Source organism: Ochotona curzoniae, unplaced genomic scaffold (genome assembly GCF_017591425.1).
Source record: "Ochotona curzoniae isolate NIBS_2020 unplaced genomic scaffold, NIBS_Ocur_1.0 scaffold_4506, whole genome shotgun sequence".
Taxonomy (NCBI): Eukaryota; Metazoa; Chordata; class Mammalia; order Lagomorpha; family Ochotonidae; genus Ochotona; species Ochotona curzoniae.
The window spans coordinates 68,801,550-68,818,744 of record NW_024467119.1 but is presented as its reverse complement, the minus strand read 5'-3'; the positions used below and the strand labels follow the sequence as shown (position 1 = coordinate 68,818,744).

General features: G+C 43.5%; 1 protein-coding gene and 1 non-coding gene across 4 annotated transcripts in view; both read left to right on the top strand.

Moving 5' to 3' along the window:
- The window catches only part of TBC1D9 (TBC1 domain family member 9), a 119,892-nt gene that overhangs the window by 100,212 nt on the left and 2,485 nt on the right, over positions 1 to 17,195 (top strand). For 2 of the 3 annotated variants that reach the window (XM_040967410.1, XM_040967409.1), the window contains 7 exons: positions 5,747 to 5,845; positions 6,008 to 6,076; positions 8,619 to 8,859; positions 11,938 to 12,003; positions 12,811 to 12,897; positions 16,690 to 16,764; positions 16,859 to 16,962. In XM_040967410.1, the coding sequence (XP_040823344.1) occupies positions 5,747 to 5,845; positions 6,008 to 6,076; positions 8,619 to 8,859; positions 11,938 to 12,003; positions 12,811 to 12,897; positions 16,690 to 16,764; positions 16,859 to 16,962 (741 nt within the window). The remainder of the gene's footprint in view (positions 1 to 5,746; positions 5,846 to 6,007; positions 6,077 to 8,618; positions 8,860 to 11,937; positions 12,004 to 12,810; positions 12,898 to 16,689; positions 16,765 to 16,858; positions 16,963 to 17,195) is intronic. The other variant, XM_040967411.1, reaches the window with a different exon arrangement.
- Positions 3,688 to 3,794, top strand: LOC121147611. The gene has a single exon (XR_005882430.1). It is a non-coding gene; the product is annotated as a U6 spliceosomal RNA (small nuclear RNA).

Genomic DNA, 17,195 nt, shown 5'->3' with positions numbered 1-17,195 from the left:
TTTGCAAATTCAGTGTTGTTTGCTTATTGCTTAAAGAAAAAAAAAAAACAGAACTTGCAAATTAGTATAGAACTGTAAATTAGTTATTGGTGGTTGTTAGTGGACCCTGAGTTTAAGATATGAGCAAGTTCAGCCTGATTTAATACTACCTGCTTTCCCTTCTCTCGTTGAGGACAATAGGGATCATGAGAGCAGCATGATGGGCCACTTTCCTAACATAGTGCATAGCTCTGCTGCCCTGACCCAGAGAGGCAGGAACTGGTTTCCCTCTCCTACTGATGAGGAAGCTGGGGCTCACCAGCTGATATGAGACCACGGTGGCCAGCTGTTACAAGCATGTCCCCTGTCCAGAGGCTCTGCTCTAGAGCAGAGGCCCCATCACGTGACTGTGGAGTTGGAGAGCAAGGCCAAGGGCACGAGGGCAGGAGTAAAGGTGACAGGCAAGGGTGGAGCCCAGGAAACTAGACAGTAAGGTCTGGGAGGCGTGGGAGGTGTGGAGACAGTTTAGCCCATGGGCCACATGAAGCCTGCAAAATCATTTGGATCTCAACCACTGGCAGGACTTGGAAATTCAATAAATCTATAGCAGACTGATTTGTAAGCTGATCCTTTTGTATGGCTCGTGAATGGTGTTATATATATCCAAATGGTCCTGACCAGGAAAAAGGTTCCTCATCCCTCTAGAGTGAGCAATTTCTTTGCCTCCTGAGATAAGCAGACATTGTTGCTAGACTTCTAATTTTTCTTTAAAAATTAGATTTTGTTTGAATGGGCTTGATATAAAAAAAATAGATTTATTAGTTTGTAAACAATCAGTTGCAGAGAGAAAGGGACACACACACACACACACACATCTTCCACCCTATGATAACAACATGATACTAGACTTTGCGTTTTCAGTTTTCATGTCTCATCAAAATTGGTGTTCACAAGCCAGTCTTGGCAGACAGTATCATGATGCCCTCTTGACAAGATAATAGACCCACAGTTTAGAGAGCTTGAGTGCCTTGCTAAGGGTCCCCTATCTGAGCGAGTTCAGATCCTCGGTTGGTCTCTCAGGTACTTCTCATGTTAATCTTGTGTTACAAACATCGTGTTCAAGCCACGGCTAATGTACATTCAGTTCACACAGCATGTTTGACACTGAAGCTTACAAAAGCACTCTTTGTAATTTCTGTATGTATTTTGTGTGATAATGCCTGTCTTGTACCCTCCCTCATTTTTGGGCAAAAGACCTGAAACTTGAAGGATTCATAAAATATATCTAGATTTTAAAAATAAAAAGTTTCACTGCTTCCCGTTCAAGTTATGAAGGTGTGCCATAGGAGGAAGACAGTCATGATTTGAGGCATCTTTCTTTAAAGCTCCTAAGTCTGCTGGAGTGGCAACCGATTTAGTGACAGGAAACTCAATTTTGTGAGGTCCTCACCTCTCTTCTGGTCTTTGTTGCTCTTCGTCTTCTGCATTCTCTACTTTCCTTCCCTCCTCCCCTGCCCCTGACCATCCATCTCTCTGTTCCATACCCAACACCCAAGTCTCTTCCTCCTTAAGCAGTATGCTTTCCTACACATCTGATGACTCACTTTTCTTTGTCCTGTCTCCCTCCACCCCATCTTCTAGAGCAAAGAAAGCCCTCTTCGCTGCCATGAGCATTCGCAGGTTTCCTGGCTAAAGGAATATGATGGTGCTAACAGTTGTGAACCAGCCTGTCTATATAGGGAATGTTGGAAGTTCCTCTAATGTTAGGTAACACAAAAGGAGGCATCTTTAAACAGAATTTGGAGGACTTCAATCATAGACTTTGGAAATGAGAAATAATGCTTTTTTATTTCAGTAAATTTCCCTCTGATGGGAAAATTTGGTCATCACTTCATTGCATGGACCTGTGACCTAAGTTAAGTGTTATTGTTGTTGTTGTTGTTGGATTGCTATTAAGCTGTAATATCTAAACACACACTGTTCTTGCTGGATTACTTAGGAAAGAGGGGCCTATTGAGCTTGATTGAGGATGGCCCTTGTCTCATTTTAAATTCTGTGTCTGTTTCCTGTCTGCCCCCGTTTTCACAGTGACAGAGCATAATTGTGCAAGCTGAAACAAACCCAAGAGAGTGCCGAGCCTGGGCAGGGGAACTCTGGTTTTCATTTGGGAACAATAGCAGGACAGTGAGAAGCCAAGCAACTTACTCTGGAGCCAGACTCCTGTCCACCTGCTTCCTTTCTGGGCTACGTGCCCGTTGTTCCCCGAGTGTAGGAGAGAAAGGGAACTGCTACAGACCAGCGAGGTGAAGGTGGGAGGAAGCGGCCAAAGGAAGTCACTGCCACATTAAAGCTGTCTCTTTGCTCGTAAAAATGTTAGAAATTAGATTGGGGAATTAGAAACAGGCCCAGAAACACTAAGGGAACAATTGAGTACAGGAAGAGAAATAAAAGATTATTGGTAATTTTGTTATTTAAAAAATTAAAAGGAAAGAAGTCCTGGGGTGTTGTTGCACAATAGAGTCACTATAGAGAATGTACTGCATATTTTTGTTAAAAAATAAGAAGCTGGAAGAAATAATTTTTATTTTGTTTTTTCCATAAAAGTGATACATTATTCAAAAAGACAGGTATGTTTGCCCTGATTTGAATATTGAACAAGGTATAGAGGTAATGAAACTTCCCATGGGTCAGTTAGAAGTAAAATAAATACAAAAATAATTTGTAGCTTCCTCAGTCCCAGAATTAAAGGAATAGTTACATGAGTGCAGTGGTTCTTGTCATGGAACTGAAATGTTCATTGCCAGGGAAAGCCACGGGGCCGAAACTTGCAGCCAAACAGGTGGGGTGGGATGTGGATGCTGTGATCTGGTCTTGGGATGAGCATGAGAACTCAGTATATTCAGCAGGCGTTTGTTGAGGATGACTCAGCCATGTCCTTGGCTCTGGCAGATACCATCTCTGGTGGGCAAAATAAGCCAAACGCAGATGGAAGAAGGAACACAGCAAGGAAAGCAGTGGGGATTCTGTTTCTCTGAGGTTTGTTTCTCTGTTGAAGTGACATGTAGCATGCATACCAGGGAGCCAGGGTGTGGGTGCTTAAGCCCATTCCTGGGAGAAACAGCAGCTGGCACTCATAAGAAAGGGATGATCAAAGAGAGGCACTTTGGGAAGATAGGCAGAGCATGAGCGATTGCACGCCTTGCACACTCGTTGCCTTGAGAGAGATGATGTAAAATCAAGAAGTTGTAAGCAAGAGAGTAGCATTTTGTGACTCTAGTTTTAGAAGGATCACTCTTGCTACTAAAAGCACAGTGTCTTGGGGGAGCAAGAAATCAGATAAGAGGCTGTGGGAGGGAGGCTAGTGCCTCGGGCAGTGACAGAACTAGAGGTTAGGGGGTCTTTGTCACAGCATCATGATGCCACCAGGAATGCCCACATGGTGTCTAGGATGCTCTGGATTCTGGCCCTGGCTTCATTTCTGATCCTAACTTTCTGCCAATACACACTGTGGGAGACAGTAGCTAATGGCTAATTGGCTACTTGGACCCCTAATGCCCATTTTAAAGACCCAGCTGGAGTTTTTTGGGTTCCAGATTTCAACCTGGGCCTAGCCTTAGCTGTTGCAGACATTTAGGGAGTAACCCAGTAACTGGAAGATCTATCTCTACCTTTAAAACAAAACTCAATGAATTTTTTAAAAATTAGCCAGTACTGATGTCAATAGCACATATACTAAAATTGGAATGATACAGAGAAGGTTAGCATGGCACCTGCTCAAAGATGACACGCAGATTAGTGAAGTATATATAATCTAGAGGAATTGTATAGCGGATGCAAGTATACAGTGAAGTGGAGATGCATTGCAGTATACATCTCTACTTCTGAATAAAAGATTGACTTCAATGAAACTTAAATATATCTTGACAATAGAATGCTGGGCTTTATACAATTCTCTATACCTACAATGTCAGGATATACTTCAATAGCACAGTGATGGACTTGTGACTGTTGCTGAGGAACTAAGCTATCGATGCAATGTAGCGGAAAGCAGTGAGGGTGGAGAGAGGATAAAAGGGAAAATCACTGAGTCTAAGGAACTGTATCATGAAAAATAAAGATGTAAAAAAAAGATCAGCCAACTTTTCGAAAAGTAGAGATGTTGAGAAGTGATTGGAAAATTCTTCCCGTGGTGTGGATGGACATTGACATTCTTCTTAAACCCAGTGCCCCACAACTTATAACACCATCGGTTAGTTTTACCTGATTCAGTGTCCAAGTTCATTTGTTTTGAACTCCAGATAAATTGAAATGTACAGATGTAATCTTAAAGTTGTGATGATTGTGAGTATTAAACGTACTGAAACTACCTGTTACACTGTTGAAAAGTAATTCATTGTATAAGTCATCCACAGAATTGAATTTGGACCCAGGCATTTATTTCTGATAGAACAAACAAGTAAAAATTTTGTTTACCTACTGTGCCATTAACAGGCAGTTAGGTGGTTACTTACTCTGGGTTAATGGAATCATCACTTGTGAATATCCTAGTTATATATCCTGAATTAAAAATAGACACTGTTTCTTAGAGTATTTGCTTAGCACTAGAATATACAAATCATAGATGTGTATATCTAATTTAATAGATATTACCAGACAAATTTGCCAAATCAGCAGTATATGGGAGTTTGGGTGCCACATCCTTACCATTGCTTGATGTTGTCTTTCAGCTATTCCTTTATTCTTTAAATGTACTTCACCTTTTGGCCCAGTGTGATGGCTGAGCAGCTAAAGTCCTCCCGTTGCATGCTCCAGGATCCCATGTGGGCGCCAGTTCGTGTCCTGGCTGCTCCACTTCCCATCCAGCTCCCTGCATGTAGCCTGGGAAAGCAGCAGAGGATGGCTCAAAGCCTTGGGATGCTGACCCACTTGGGAGACCCAGAAGAAGCTCCTGGCTTTGGACTGGCTCTGGTTGTTGCGGCCACTTGGGGGGCGAGGTGTGAACCAGCAGATGGAGGAGCCTTTTCTCTGTCTCTTCTTCACTCTGTCAATCTGATCTGCCTTTCCAATCAAAATAAACAAATCTTTTAAAATAAATAAGTAAATGTATTTAACCTTTGCAGCCATGGCCTCTGTAGCTTTAAGCTTTGTTTTAAGTGGTGTTGCTGACTTCATATTTTAATCTAGGTTGCTTTGTGTCTCTTTTGTTCCATTAAGGGATCTAAGACCTGACATGTTTCTTCTACCTATAGTCAGAAAATGCAGGTGGCTTTTGAACGGCAATTCCCCAAACATGAAAGCAATACTAGACATTTGGAGTTGGAAAGCTCACAGTGTCTCCATCTGGGGCCTGGTGGATTTCTGAACCTTGTGGACAAAGGCTATTGCATTCTAGAGTCAGCAGCAGGGAGCCTGTTCCACACACGACTTCCACCTCCTCATCTGCTAGTAAGCCTGGAAGCAGAATCCTCCACATTCTTGTCATTAATGCATTGCTTCGCTTGCAAATAAGGGTCCACATGTAACCTTTCCTCTTGATGAGCTATTGACTCACAGAAGACACTTTTGACTTTAAAAATTAGCTGTACCGCACAGGTGCATAGACCCTCCTAGATACGTATGTATGGCCACTAAATGGTGCTAAAACACCGCGTCAGACTGTAGCCCCAGCTGGCTTGTCATGTGTCAAACATGTTCCAGCTGTTCTGCAGCTGCAGCCCTGTGCCTTAGCAAGAGCTTTCTCAGAAACATCCATGTTACTCCTTTGCAGAAATTTGGAACAATCCGGGCAGACTTGATTGAGCAGATGAGATTCAAACAGAGGCTGAAAGTGATCCAGACCCTGGAGGATACTACCAAACGGAACGTGGTGAGTATGAAGCAGCCTTGACCTTCCCCCTGCGCCTTCACCTGGCTGCTGCCCGCCTCTGCATCACTGAAGCATTGAAAATGGCGTCAGGGACTTTACCCATGTGGCATCGGGGGGCAGGGGTTTGAAAAAATCTTTGAGCTTATTTTTTTCCCTTTATAGGTACGGACCATTGTGACAGAAACTTCCTTTACCATTGATGAGCTTGAAGAACTTTATGCTCTTTTCAAGGTGAGTTTCTAAGTCAAGTCATGCCCGTAGAAGAGTTCACGGAAAAAATCGAGTTCTTGATTTTTCTGTCTGATTGTTAAGGGATAGCTTCTGCCTCCACATGCATACATTGGAAGGTAAAGCTGAGAACATGAAATGAAATTACTTACAGGAAAAGTTAACATGTTCATGCTTCTGTAACTATCTCTAAGTTCATCCTCCATGTACTATTCCAGTTATTTCCATGGGCCTGAAGAGAACAAGGATTTTGTTTTACAATATTCATCATAACAGCAGTGACCAAGTTTAAATTCTGCCTGAAGTTCGTGTAAACTTGCAATTGCCTATATGCAGGAATAAACATCATTAAAAAAATGTGGAACTAGAACAAGAAAAAACTGCTTGAAGTTTCTTAAGGGAAAGCTAAATTGGTTGTGTATGTGTAATTTCTGTTTATCATTCCCTCCCACAAACTTTGACCTTTAATATAAAAATACTATATTAGTAGACACAGCAATGTGTAATTTTTTTCTTCAAGGAAAAAAAACCCTCATCACAGCTACCATTCCCAACACCTCAGGTTACAATGTGATCATAGACAAGGAAAAAAGTTTACAAAATAGCTTTTATAGGAGTACCAATTTTATCATGGTCTCTAATTACTGTCAGCTAACTGTAACTGTTTTGAGCAAAGAGAGTGATGAAGAAGACCTAAAAGAAGCTTAACAATCAGCATTGCACAATGGTGGTTTTTCGTTTGAACTGTCCTCTGCTAGGAGTCCTAAATGCATTGAACTCATGGATAATGCGAGGGACGCTGTGCCACCCCTCGTTCTTCTGACGGCCTCAGAAGGCTCAACAACTGGAGTTCTCTACATTTCATAGCTGCCTGGGGCTGCCTGTGTGCTCCAGCATCGTGTGCTCCAGCACGTCCAGCAGCCTCGTGCCTCACCTGAAGTTTCCGTCACGTGCCTGTACAGCAATAGTCCCTTCAGTGGCACCTGTAGCTAATGATGCAGGGTTAATTTGGTTATCTATCAGACAGGGGTTCCTCTGCTTCTTAAGAGAAAAAAAAATAGTGATTCAATTGAACACAAATATAAAAGGATGGTAAAGATGGGAAGGAGTATGCTACAGCAGGGATAGGGGCTGTGACCACTCTGCACAAGAAGGAGTGGCCCCTGGAGGCAGCAAGACCACCTACAGGCAAGAGAAGGACTGGGACATAAGGAAGAGCCACACTGAGGTGCACTAAGAGGAGGCGGGTGTGGGAGATTGCCCCTGGGTCTCTGCCTGCTTAGCATATGTGGGAGGTCATAGGCACACAGCACACCATGTCCCCAGGGTATTGTCCTGTGGCTGCAAAGCACTGATGCATTGCCTTTCTGGGGAGCTCTGTGCTTGGATCCCTGGGTAAACGTTTGGGGGGAAAGAGTTGGATGGGCTGCACCCTGAGGCAGAGGTAGAAAATGTGCTTCCAGACTCCTCTGTCCTGATTGCTTGAGAACTCTTGCCCAGTGAGTTCTCATGTCTCGGTCTCTCAATCCTCACCCCATTTCTGGGGGTCCATCAGGGGACAAGGAGGATGCTGAGTGACTTGTTTCCTGACTGGGTGCTGACGAGTGCCATGAGCAGGTCTGTGCCCCCTGTGCAGATCTGGCTTCAAGTATTTCGGGTGCCTAGGGAGTGTTTGGGGTAAGCTTTGTGGGCTGCTGTACCTAGCCAGAGGGGACCCCTCCCTGGAGGTGTATCACCAACACCATTCTGTCCACGGAACTCTACCTGGGCTGTACCTGTGATGGTATTTAGCACAGCATAGCTCAGACCAGCAGGCTGTTGCCTCCTCTGCCTGTGCCCCCCTCCCTCTGACATCCCATTCCCTTGGCACTGCTGCCAGGAAGACAGTGCCAAGGCCACAGGGCACCTCAGTGTTGCTTCCTCTATTCTGCCAAAGCTGCGTTGCAGAAGTCCTGACTGATTTTACCCTGTGTTTTACCCTCTCTTCCCTAATCCTCTTCTGTAGTGTATGAGTTGAAACATTCCCAGCAAGCGATTAGGACAAAGACGTTGGTAGTCTTTGTACTTTCTTTAAGTAAGAGCAAAGCTGAAGGCCTCTACCCAACTGAATGCCACACAGTAGGCTTCTAGTGAAATAGTACAATGGGGTATAAACAAAAAAAGAATCTTCCTCATGCCCAGGAACTAACTAGAAATATGTGTGTGTGTGTGTGTGTGTGTGTGTGTGTGTGTGTGTGTGTGTGTGTGTGTGTGTGTGTGTTGGGGCTGGGGAGGGGAGGTCCTAGACCTTTCTGTTTCATCCTTTACCTGTGTCTGTTTCTCATCAATGTGACCTCACAAATAGGACAGAAGTAGGAAGCTCATTGCTGGGTCCACATCTCTATTCTCAGCCTTGTGGCTCCCATGCTAAACTTTTGTCTCCGTTCACACATGTGTAAACTAGGAGGAACAGACCTTTGTGGATGGAATACCATATGACGGTGCCTGTGTGCTTGGGGACCCTGAGAAAGCTGGTGGTGATCAGCCTCATCTCTCTCTCTTGCAGGCAGAGCATCTAACCAGCTGCTACTGGGGAGGGAGCAGCAATGCACTGGACCGGCATGACCCCAGCCTGCCTTACCTGGAACAGTATCGCATCGACTTTGAACAGTTCAAGGGCATGTTTGCCCTTCTGTTCCCTTGGGCATGCGGAACTCACTCGGATGTGCTGGCCTCCCGCTTGTTCCAGTTATTGGATGAGAATGGAGACTCACTAATTAACTTCCGAGAGTTTGTCTCTGGGCTAAGTAAGGATGTGATATTACTCCGTGAGGACAATAGTCGGGAGTAGGGGAATTGACCCTTTTGGTCCTTAGTGCTGTCCTCAGGTTCTGGACTCTGGGCTGCCTCTGCAGATGGAGCTAGAGGGCAAAAGGTTTGCAAGCTGATTATAACATGTGCTTTTAGTTAGCAGCTATATAGATAGCTCCTTTGGCGTTCTGTATTAGATAGCCCTCAGAAGGAGGTGATATATCTAAAATACATCATTGGAGAATTTGCAAGTCAGTAAAACACCAACATAAATGCTGAACCCATAGACCCTGGGATGTTTACCTGGGTAAAAGGGGCTTTCTGGGTAGCAGTTGGCTTCTCTTTTTATATATATATATAATTGTGCATGTGTATGTGTGTGTTCTCTATTAACTATATTTCTGTATATGCTTAGATTACATGTAACTTCATATGGTTTCAGTATGTTTCACAGAACATTGCATTATCTCAGACTGACAGGCCAGGGAAGCTCAGCCCCTCTGCAGGCTTGGTGGAAGTCCTTTCTGGCCACTTCGGCAGCAGAAAGGATGAGCTGTCCTGAACATGTGCACCTGCACTGCCCTTCTCCACAGCTGCTCACCAGTGGCTGCCTGTCCGCCTCATGAGCCAACGTGTTTACTCCATTGGATTCTTCCTAGACTCTTGTTGCATTTATAGCTAGTTAACCATGCAGCTTAACCACACTGATGTGAGATTGTGGATATGGCAGGCATTGTTTGAGATAAGCTAAGATGGATTTTTTTTCATTGTGTCACTCTACGATTTTGGGCAACATAGATTAGAATGATGTGCCCAAGGAAAGAAGGGGTAGGCGCCCATGGAGCAAAGGATGGGTGCTACATCTGTAAGAGTCTGGAAGGCATGCAGGTGAGAGGAAGCTAGCTGTTTAAATGGAGAAAGTACTCTTCTGTGTCCTTACATGGCAGAAGAGTAAACAGCCTCCCTCCAGCCATGGCTGTATGGCGCCGGCATCCAACACAAGGGCGTAGCTCCTATGAGCTCATCACCTCTCCAAGACCGCACCTTAAGACACCAGCACACTTGGGATTCAGTTTCAATGTGTGAATTTGAGTGGAACACAAACATGCAAACCTCACTATTATCTGTCTGGTTACTAGTATCATCATTTTCAGCTTAGAGGGGGAGGGAAAAAAAGAAAATCACGGAAAAATGGAGTAACTTACTGAGACATTAACTGTTTACCAGAAGGTCAGAATCTGGCAGTGAACTCAACAGTGGAGCACAGTGAATATATACTGGACACAGGAGGGCTGCCAGTCTCAAAGCAAGAAGGGATTTCTTTGGGGAGGTTGAGTCAGAGGAGGCATCAATTTTAAGTTACACAACTAGTATCTAAGTACATCCTGCCCTTCAAAACAAAAAACAACAAAAACAAATGAAGCCTGCAGATCAGGTTAAGACCTGTGTTGCTGTGCTAACCTGTTACCATTTGCTAATCTTGCAAATTCCACTAGACAACTCTAATTCTCATGATGTTGTTCATCAAAAGGAAACTGTCAGAACTTTATTACTGATCAGAAATGAGGAGAAATGGAGACAGGGCCTACATATGAAAAGTAACAAGAAGTATATGATGTGTAGAAAGTAGCCAGGGTAGGATGTGGTACAGGGGGGTGGCGAAGAGATATCCGTCATTTTCACAGTTAGTATTGTTGCTTAACCTGCAGCCATGCTGGGTTTGGATAACTGTTCGGTCACAGAGTCAGAGTGTCAAAAGGCTTGCAGGCACCCATAGGCTCGGGAACTGTGTCCTGATGTTGACTTAGGAAGTTACCAGAGAGGGTGGAAATTGGTAAGAATGAGGCCAGGTATACAAATCATATGATGCAAGAACATTGAAAGTGTAGGAAATAGGTCACATGGGAGGATCAATGTGTCCTGCCAAGCCTGGGAGGCACCGGGCAGCTCTGCTTGAAGTCTCAAGTCATTGCACAGGAAAGGCAGACAACCTGTCCATCATAGACTGGAACAAGGAGAAGAACCCTGGGTCATTTGAGTTGTGGATTCTGTGAGATTTAAGCATGGTGCTTGCTTCCGCAGCACACATACTAAAGTTGGAATGAGATTTAATCATGATTCTGCACATTTTCCTCACAAAGAATGACACATGCATATAATCTTAAATGTTTGCATTTTATGGGGTTCATGGGCTTTGCAAAGTTGAAAATACATATTAAAGTGTTAGACTAAGGGGAAATTCACAGGACACTTAGTGACAGTATCAGTGCGGCAGATACCTGTCATGGTAATGAGCCACTGTCTTTGAGAACATTCATGCAGGTGCTTGGTTCTTGTCTCAAGTGATATGCAAAAAAGATGTGGTCAGGCAGCATAATCCTTCCTCTACCTCCCCAGCAACATTCTGTGGTTAATTTTCCTTTTTGCAAATTTGATTTGTCCCTTTTTTGTTTGTTTCTTTGAAAGCAGAGTGACAGAGAAGGAAGATTTAGCTGGATGTCCTGAGAACAAAGATGCATGTTGAAAAAAAAATAGCAGGCTTCTTTTGATTGGAAGCTCTGATAGAATTGTGGCAGATAAATGTTTGAATAAATTAAGATAAAGAAGCATTTCAGAAAACCCAAAAAACAATTAATACTTGCTCAAATGAGTAAATTGAAGTGACTGGAAACATTCTTGAGGGTGTTTTCTGACCTCTGATAGTTATCCAGTGTTGAGGCCCAGTCAGCAGCCATTCTGCTTTGTGCCAAGCAGCACTTGAAATGCTTTGTATGAACTGCTACATCTGATCCTTACATTCCTTGTGTTCCTGATGCCAAGACCTCTCGAAGAACATTTCTGTTGCCATTTCACTTTATGGAGGGAAAACTGATGTGGAGGGAGGTCAACTCTTCGGTCGACACTTAGTTAGGGCAAAGGTTTGGAAACCAAGCATCCTGGCATCCAAGCTCCTAACCCAAGGATTCTGGCCAGAACTTCCGTCATGCAGCGTCTTAGTTCCAATTTGCAAAGAAGAGACTGCTCAAGTACGCTCAGCCAGGTGCATTTCATGTTGCTCTGTATGTGACTTCTAGGTGCTGCATGCCATGGCGACCTCACAGAGAAGCTCAAGCTGCTGTACAAGATGCACGTCTTGCCTGGTAAGTGAGCTGCACGTGAACATGAAATGAGGGCCAAGGTTGAAATCCTATTCTTTCTCGGTGCAAGCCATTTGCTTTCTTTTAGTATATGAAATCATTGGTCACTAGGAACAGACTGAATCATAACTATGTAGGTTCTGAAATCAGCTCAGGTGTGATCTTGTGGTCACTTATCTGGTGTTTGAGCTGTTGCTGCAGAAAAGTGCAGGTGTCTGCAACAGAAAGAATAGATGACATTCAGTCACACATGGGCTACAAAGATTGAGGGGGAAAAAAATGAATGTTGGAGACATTGAAATCTTTGTGGGGGAGCAATTTTTACCCTGAATGAGGGAGAAAAATATTAGGCAGAATTTGAATTCTCTTTTAAACAGGATTAGTCCCAAATGGGATACATTTAGCAATATTAACAAAAACATTAACGATATTAACAAAAACAGTAGTTACTGGTTTACAGGGATAATAACGGTAAACTACAAGTTTAGGCATCTTTATAAAGTACAGTTTTTTAAAAAGTTCGTATGGTGTTATCCCACAGAGTTGGGGAAGTTCTCCTTGACAATGAAAAATATAAAGGGACGCCTACTGGGAGGGGCTGCTAAGTAGGAAGGCAGAGTTAGGAATGAGGGAGATGTGCCCTGGGCTTTGGAGATAGTGGGCATTCCTTGCCTGCCAGTGATGGGACCTGACTGCACCTGTAACCTTCCTGTTGAATGCTGCCCTGAGCCAGCCTCTCTGTTAATGAAAGCACACTTCCACCAAGTCATGGCCTGCCGATGTGAAAAGGATGTTCCCTCCCCTCTCTAGAGCCATCTTCCGATCAAGATGAGCCGGATTCTGCTTTTGAAGCAACTCAGTACTTCTTTGAAGATATCACCCCAGAATGTACACATGGTGAGTGACTTTTCCCATGAAGACTAACTGTGTTTATCTTCTACAGAACCTGCTATTGGGAACGTATTTGCTTCAAAACATATTTCCAGGGAAATATTTTAATATGGCTGCTTAATATGTTTCTTTGCCTTTTGATTTTTTGTTTTACTTTTTGAAAGGCAGAGAGAGTTCTTGTCTGCCAGTTCACACCCCACATGGTTGCCATAGCCAGGTACTCCCTGTGGATCCCCCTCACAGGTGGCAGGGACCCACATACTTGAACCATCATCCGCTGTGTATTAGCAGAGTTGGATCCCTTGTGGAATGCAAGTGTCCCAAACAGCTTAACCCCTGCACCATGAAATTAAAAGTTGAACAGCAAATGAGGAGCAAGTATATCAACCCATGGAAGGGACCATGCCTGTTACATGCCACTGGGTTAGAACAAAGAAACCCTGTTGAACCATAGACTTAGCTTTCCTCTTCCTGCTGGGGTCAGGTTCATGAAGGATATCATCCTGTTCTTATGAAGCTATTCAACTTGGGGACAGGCAGTTATATCAGAAAGTGTTCTCTAATATTCCTGTTTGCTCTGTGACAGAAGTGGGCAAACTGTGGCCCCACAGTCCAGATCTGACCCATTACCTATTTGGTACAGCCCATGAACTAGCAATGATTTTTATACTTTAAAAGGGCTTAAAAAAATAAAAGTAAATAATATCTCCTGTTATGGGATAAGCATATAAAATTTAAATTTTAGTGCATGTAAATAAAGTTTTACTTGAACACCACCAAGTTCGTTCATATTTGGATTGCCTGTGGTTGTTTCCATGCTACAGTGGCAGAGCTGAGCAGTTACGACCAAGTTCATATAGAACTGCAGAACCAAAGTTGTCTTACATCCATAGACTCAGCCAACTAGACATTGAAGATATTTGAAAAACATTTGCATCTGTAAGGGACCTGTATAGACATTCTGTTCATCATTATTCACCTAAGTAATATGCAAAATCAATGATTTGCCAGTTACATTGTGTTAAGTATTGTAAGTCATCCCGAGATGACTTGAAGTGTCCAGGAGGATGGGCTTGGGTTATGTGCTCATACAATGCCATTTATTTTTGGTATCCTGGGTCCCTGCACCCAAACTCTTCCAAGCTGGCTGGCTTTTTGCAGAAATGTGCCAGCCTTTTTGCTGTGTGATTATTAGGTCTACACAGATGTGAGTAAGCCCCATGCATGTATCTCTAGACATACAGACTAAGCCTTATGCTGTTTTCCTTGTGTAAGAAGTATTCTTTTTTTTTTTATTTTAATTGGAAAGCCAGATGTACAGAAAGAAGGAGAGACAGAGAGGAAGATTTTTCCACCCACTGATTCATTCCCCAAATGGTTGCAACTCCAGTACGGGTGCAGGCTCCCAAGGCTTTGAGCCATCCTCTACTTTCCCAGGCCACAAGCGGGAAGCTGTATGGGAAGTGGGGCTGCAGGGATTAGAACCAGCACCCATATAGGAACCTGACACATACAAGGCAAGGACTTCAGCCACTAGGTTACTGCGCCGGGCCTGGCAGTGTTTGTAATTGTTATTGTAGTATGTTACTTATCTTCTAACTCATCATTAGGACAGCTTCTTTTGTGCTTGCTTTGGCAGCACATATACTAAAATAGGACAGTTTCTTTCCCTCTCCGAGGTCCAAAGGTGAACATAGGTTGCTCATGGGTTCTTCTGCCTCTTAAATCTGGCCATCCCAGAACAAGCAGCACTTCGACTTGCATTTGAACTTTGAGCATGAGAGTGACTGAGTAGAGACATGGGCTAGACCTGGTCTTGTTCTGACTGGAGTACATCATGGAAAGCAGGCCACATACAATGATTTCTCTGCCTGTCATTAGCGGGTACGGAGAATGGAGAGGCAGAGCAGTCCTAGTAAGTGCCATTAGGCCCCAGTGGAAGGCTTGTTGTATGGTACCTTGGCTCATCCTGAAGGAGTCTTAATATTCCAGCTACAAAAATGCTAACCATGCATTACTTCCTAGTGGTACCACTGTGAGAAAAGCAATCTTTTGTTTTAGAAGTGCTTTTGGAATGGTCACATGCCTGAAGTATTTAATATCATTGAACTGTGAGGTTTAAAGAATGTTTTTCTAGGGGTAGGTGTTCTTATGCAGCAGTTCAAGCTGTTGCTTGGGATACCCACAGAGTCTCAGTCCCAGCTGCCCAATTTCCTGCCAACGCCCCTGGGGGCCAGCAGCTGATGACCCGAGTGTTTTGGACCTGCCACCCAAGATGGAGACCTAGATGGAGTTTGTGACTGCTGGCTTTGGCTTGGCCCAGCTTTGGCTTTGGAGGGGATTTGGGGAGAGAAGCACTGGATAGAAGGTTTATTCTCTCTCTTCCTTCCCTCCCTCCCTCGCGCTGTCACTCAATCTGCCTCTGCTTTTCTAGTTCTGAAAGTGCTAGTGCTTTGTGCTGAAATTTCTGACATAGGGATAAAACATAAAAATAAGCAATCTTAAAAATCTTACCATATAAAGATAATTATTAGCGTCTTAAAATATTTCTCAGTTTGTTATTTGTGCCTCTCTCACTCACATACATACACACACATATAAATGAATTAAACTGCCTAAATAGTGTTTTTATTCCTGTCTTTTTCACATTGAATCCAGTGAGAATGTCAAAGATTGTTTGAAAAAAATAGCTCTTAAATGGCAATATAGTATTTACTACATAGCCTCAGCATACCCAAAATATTTTAAAATAACTATTTGCTTCCTAATTCATCTTCACCAGAGAGGAGGGACATTTCCAATTGATCCATAGTCAGTGGTGCTTTGCCTTCAGCCTGTCTTACAAGCTGCAGAGAAGGCTTTGACGCCGTGGGCAGTGACAGTCATATCTAACAAAGCAGACCCCTTTCAGGAGTTTCAGAAAGTGCTAGAGGCACTGACAAGCTGGATATGAATCTGAAGATATTGTATGCTGCTTCTTTTCGATCCCTTACCTGTCCCTTAATGTCTAAGAAAGAGTATGAAGTTTTAAATGCATTCCTTCAACGTCAGATTTTTGACATGCCAATGTATACCTCTGAATGAATTTTGTAGCATATAATATTGTAGGGGGAAAAAAAGAAGTTTCCTTTCTTCTACCAAAATAGCTTTTGGTTTCGTTGGGAGAATAAGCTGTTGATCACTTGCAGGGCCTGGCAGGGAAATAACTCCACATGTATGTAAAGCTAAGATGTTGACCTAGCAGAGAGAGCAATCCGCTTTCATTAGCACGAGCGCCACCATTCTTTAAACTCTGAAGACCATGTGGCATCATCCCCTGGATTCATACTTGAAGAGTGAGCGCCAGCTGTGAGAATTATGTCTGGGAAAGTCCTTCACTTAGGGGTAAGGTTGCCAGGCAAAATATAGGACATCCAGGAAAATCTGAATTTAAGATAAACCATTCACTGTCTCCCAGCGTACACGTTGCGGACAACTAGCTTGGAAGAACAGGCGCTAGTATGCGATGCAGGCGTTCCCATGCGGTGGCTTAACTGCTGTGCCAACTGCCTGCCCCATTCCATGCCATAGTCATAGTAAGACTGAACTTACTCCAAAAAAACTACGTTTTTTAAAACATTGAAATTCAAATGTAAGTCTGGATGCTGGTATTTTGGTGGGTTTTTTTTGTTTGTTTTGTTTTGCTTTTTTTCTGTCTTGCTTTGGTGGCTAAATCAGACACCACTATGCAGAAATTCTTCTGTTATGATGATAAGTGTATAGTTGTAGTATATAAGTTTATATTTTTCTTCTTGATAGTTGTGGGATTGGATAGCAGAAGCAAAACGAGTGCTGACGATGGCTTTGTCACCGTGAGCTTAAAGCCAGACAAAGGTATAACACTGCCTTCCGTTTTGGTCACCTCCTTGCTTGTTGGACATTGGTTCCTTGGTCCCTGAACACTAACTTCTGGACCTTTGGGTTTTAGGGAAGAGGGCAAATTCTCAAGAAAATCGTAATTATCTGAGACTTTGGACTCCAGAAAATAAGTCCAAGTCCAAGAATGCCAAGGATCTACCCAAACTGAACCAGGTAAGTGCTTTGCCGTGTGAAGTCATTTTAAACCCTGAAGAGAAAATGGCCTTCTCAGAGAAACGTGAAGCATAAACTGTCCAATCTCGGGATCACACGTGTCTCACCCCAGTCATTAAAAACACCCTCAGCCCCCCAAACATCACAACCCAGACTGCCTTTCCCACTACTGTGATGAAGATGGCGGGCCAAGGTTTTCTTTAGAAAGCCTCTCTGTAATGAGGAAGAAAGGC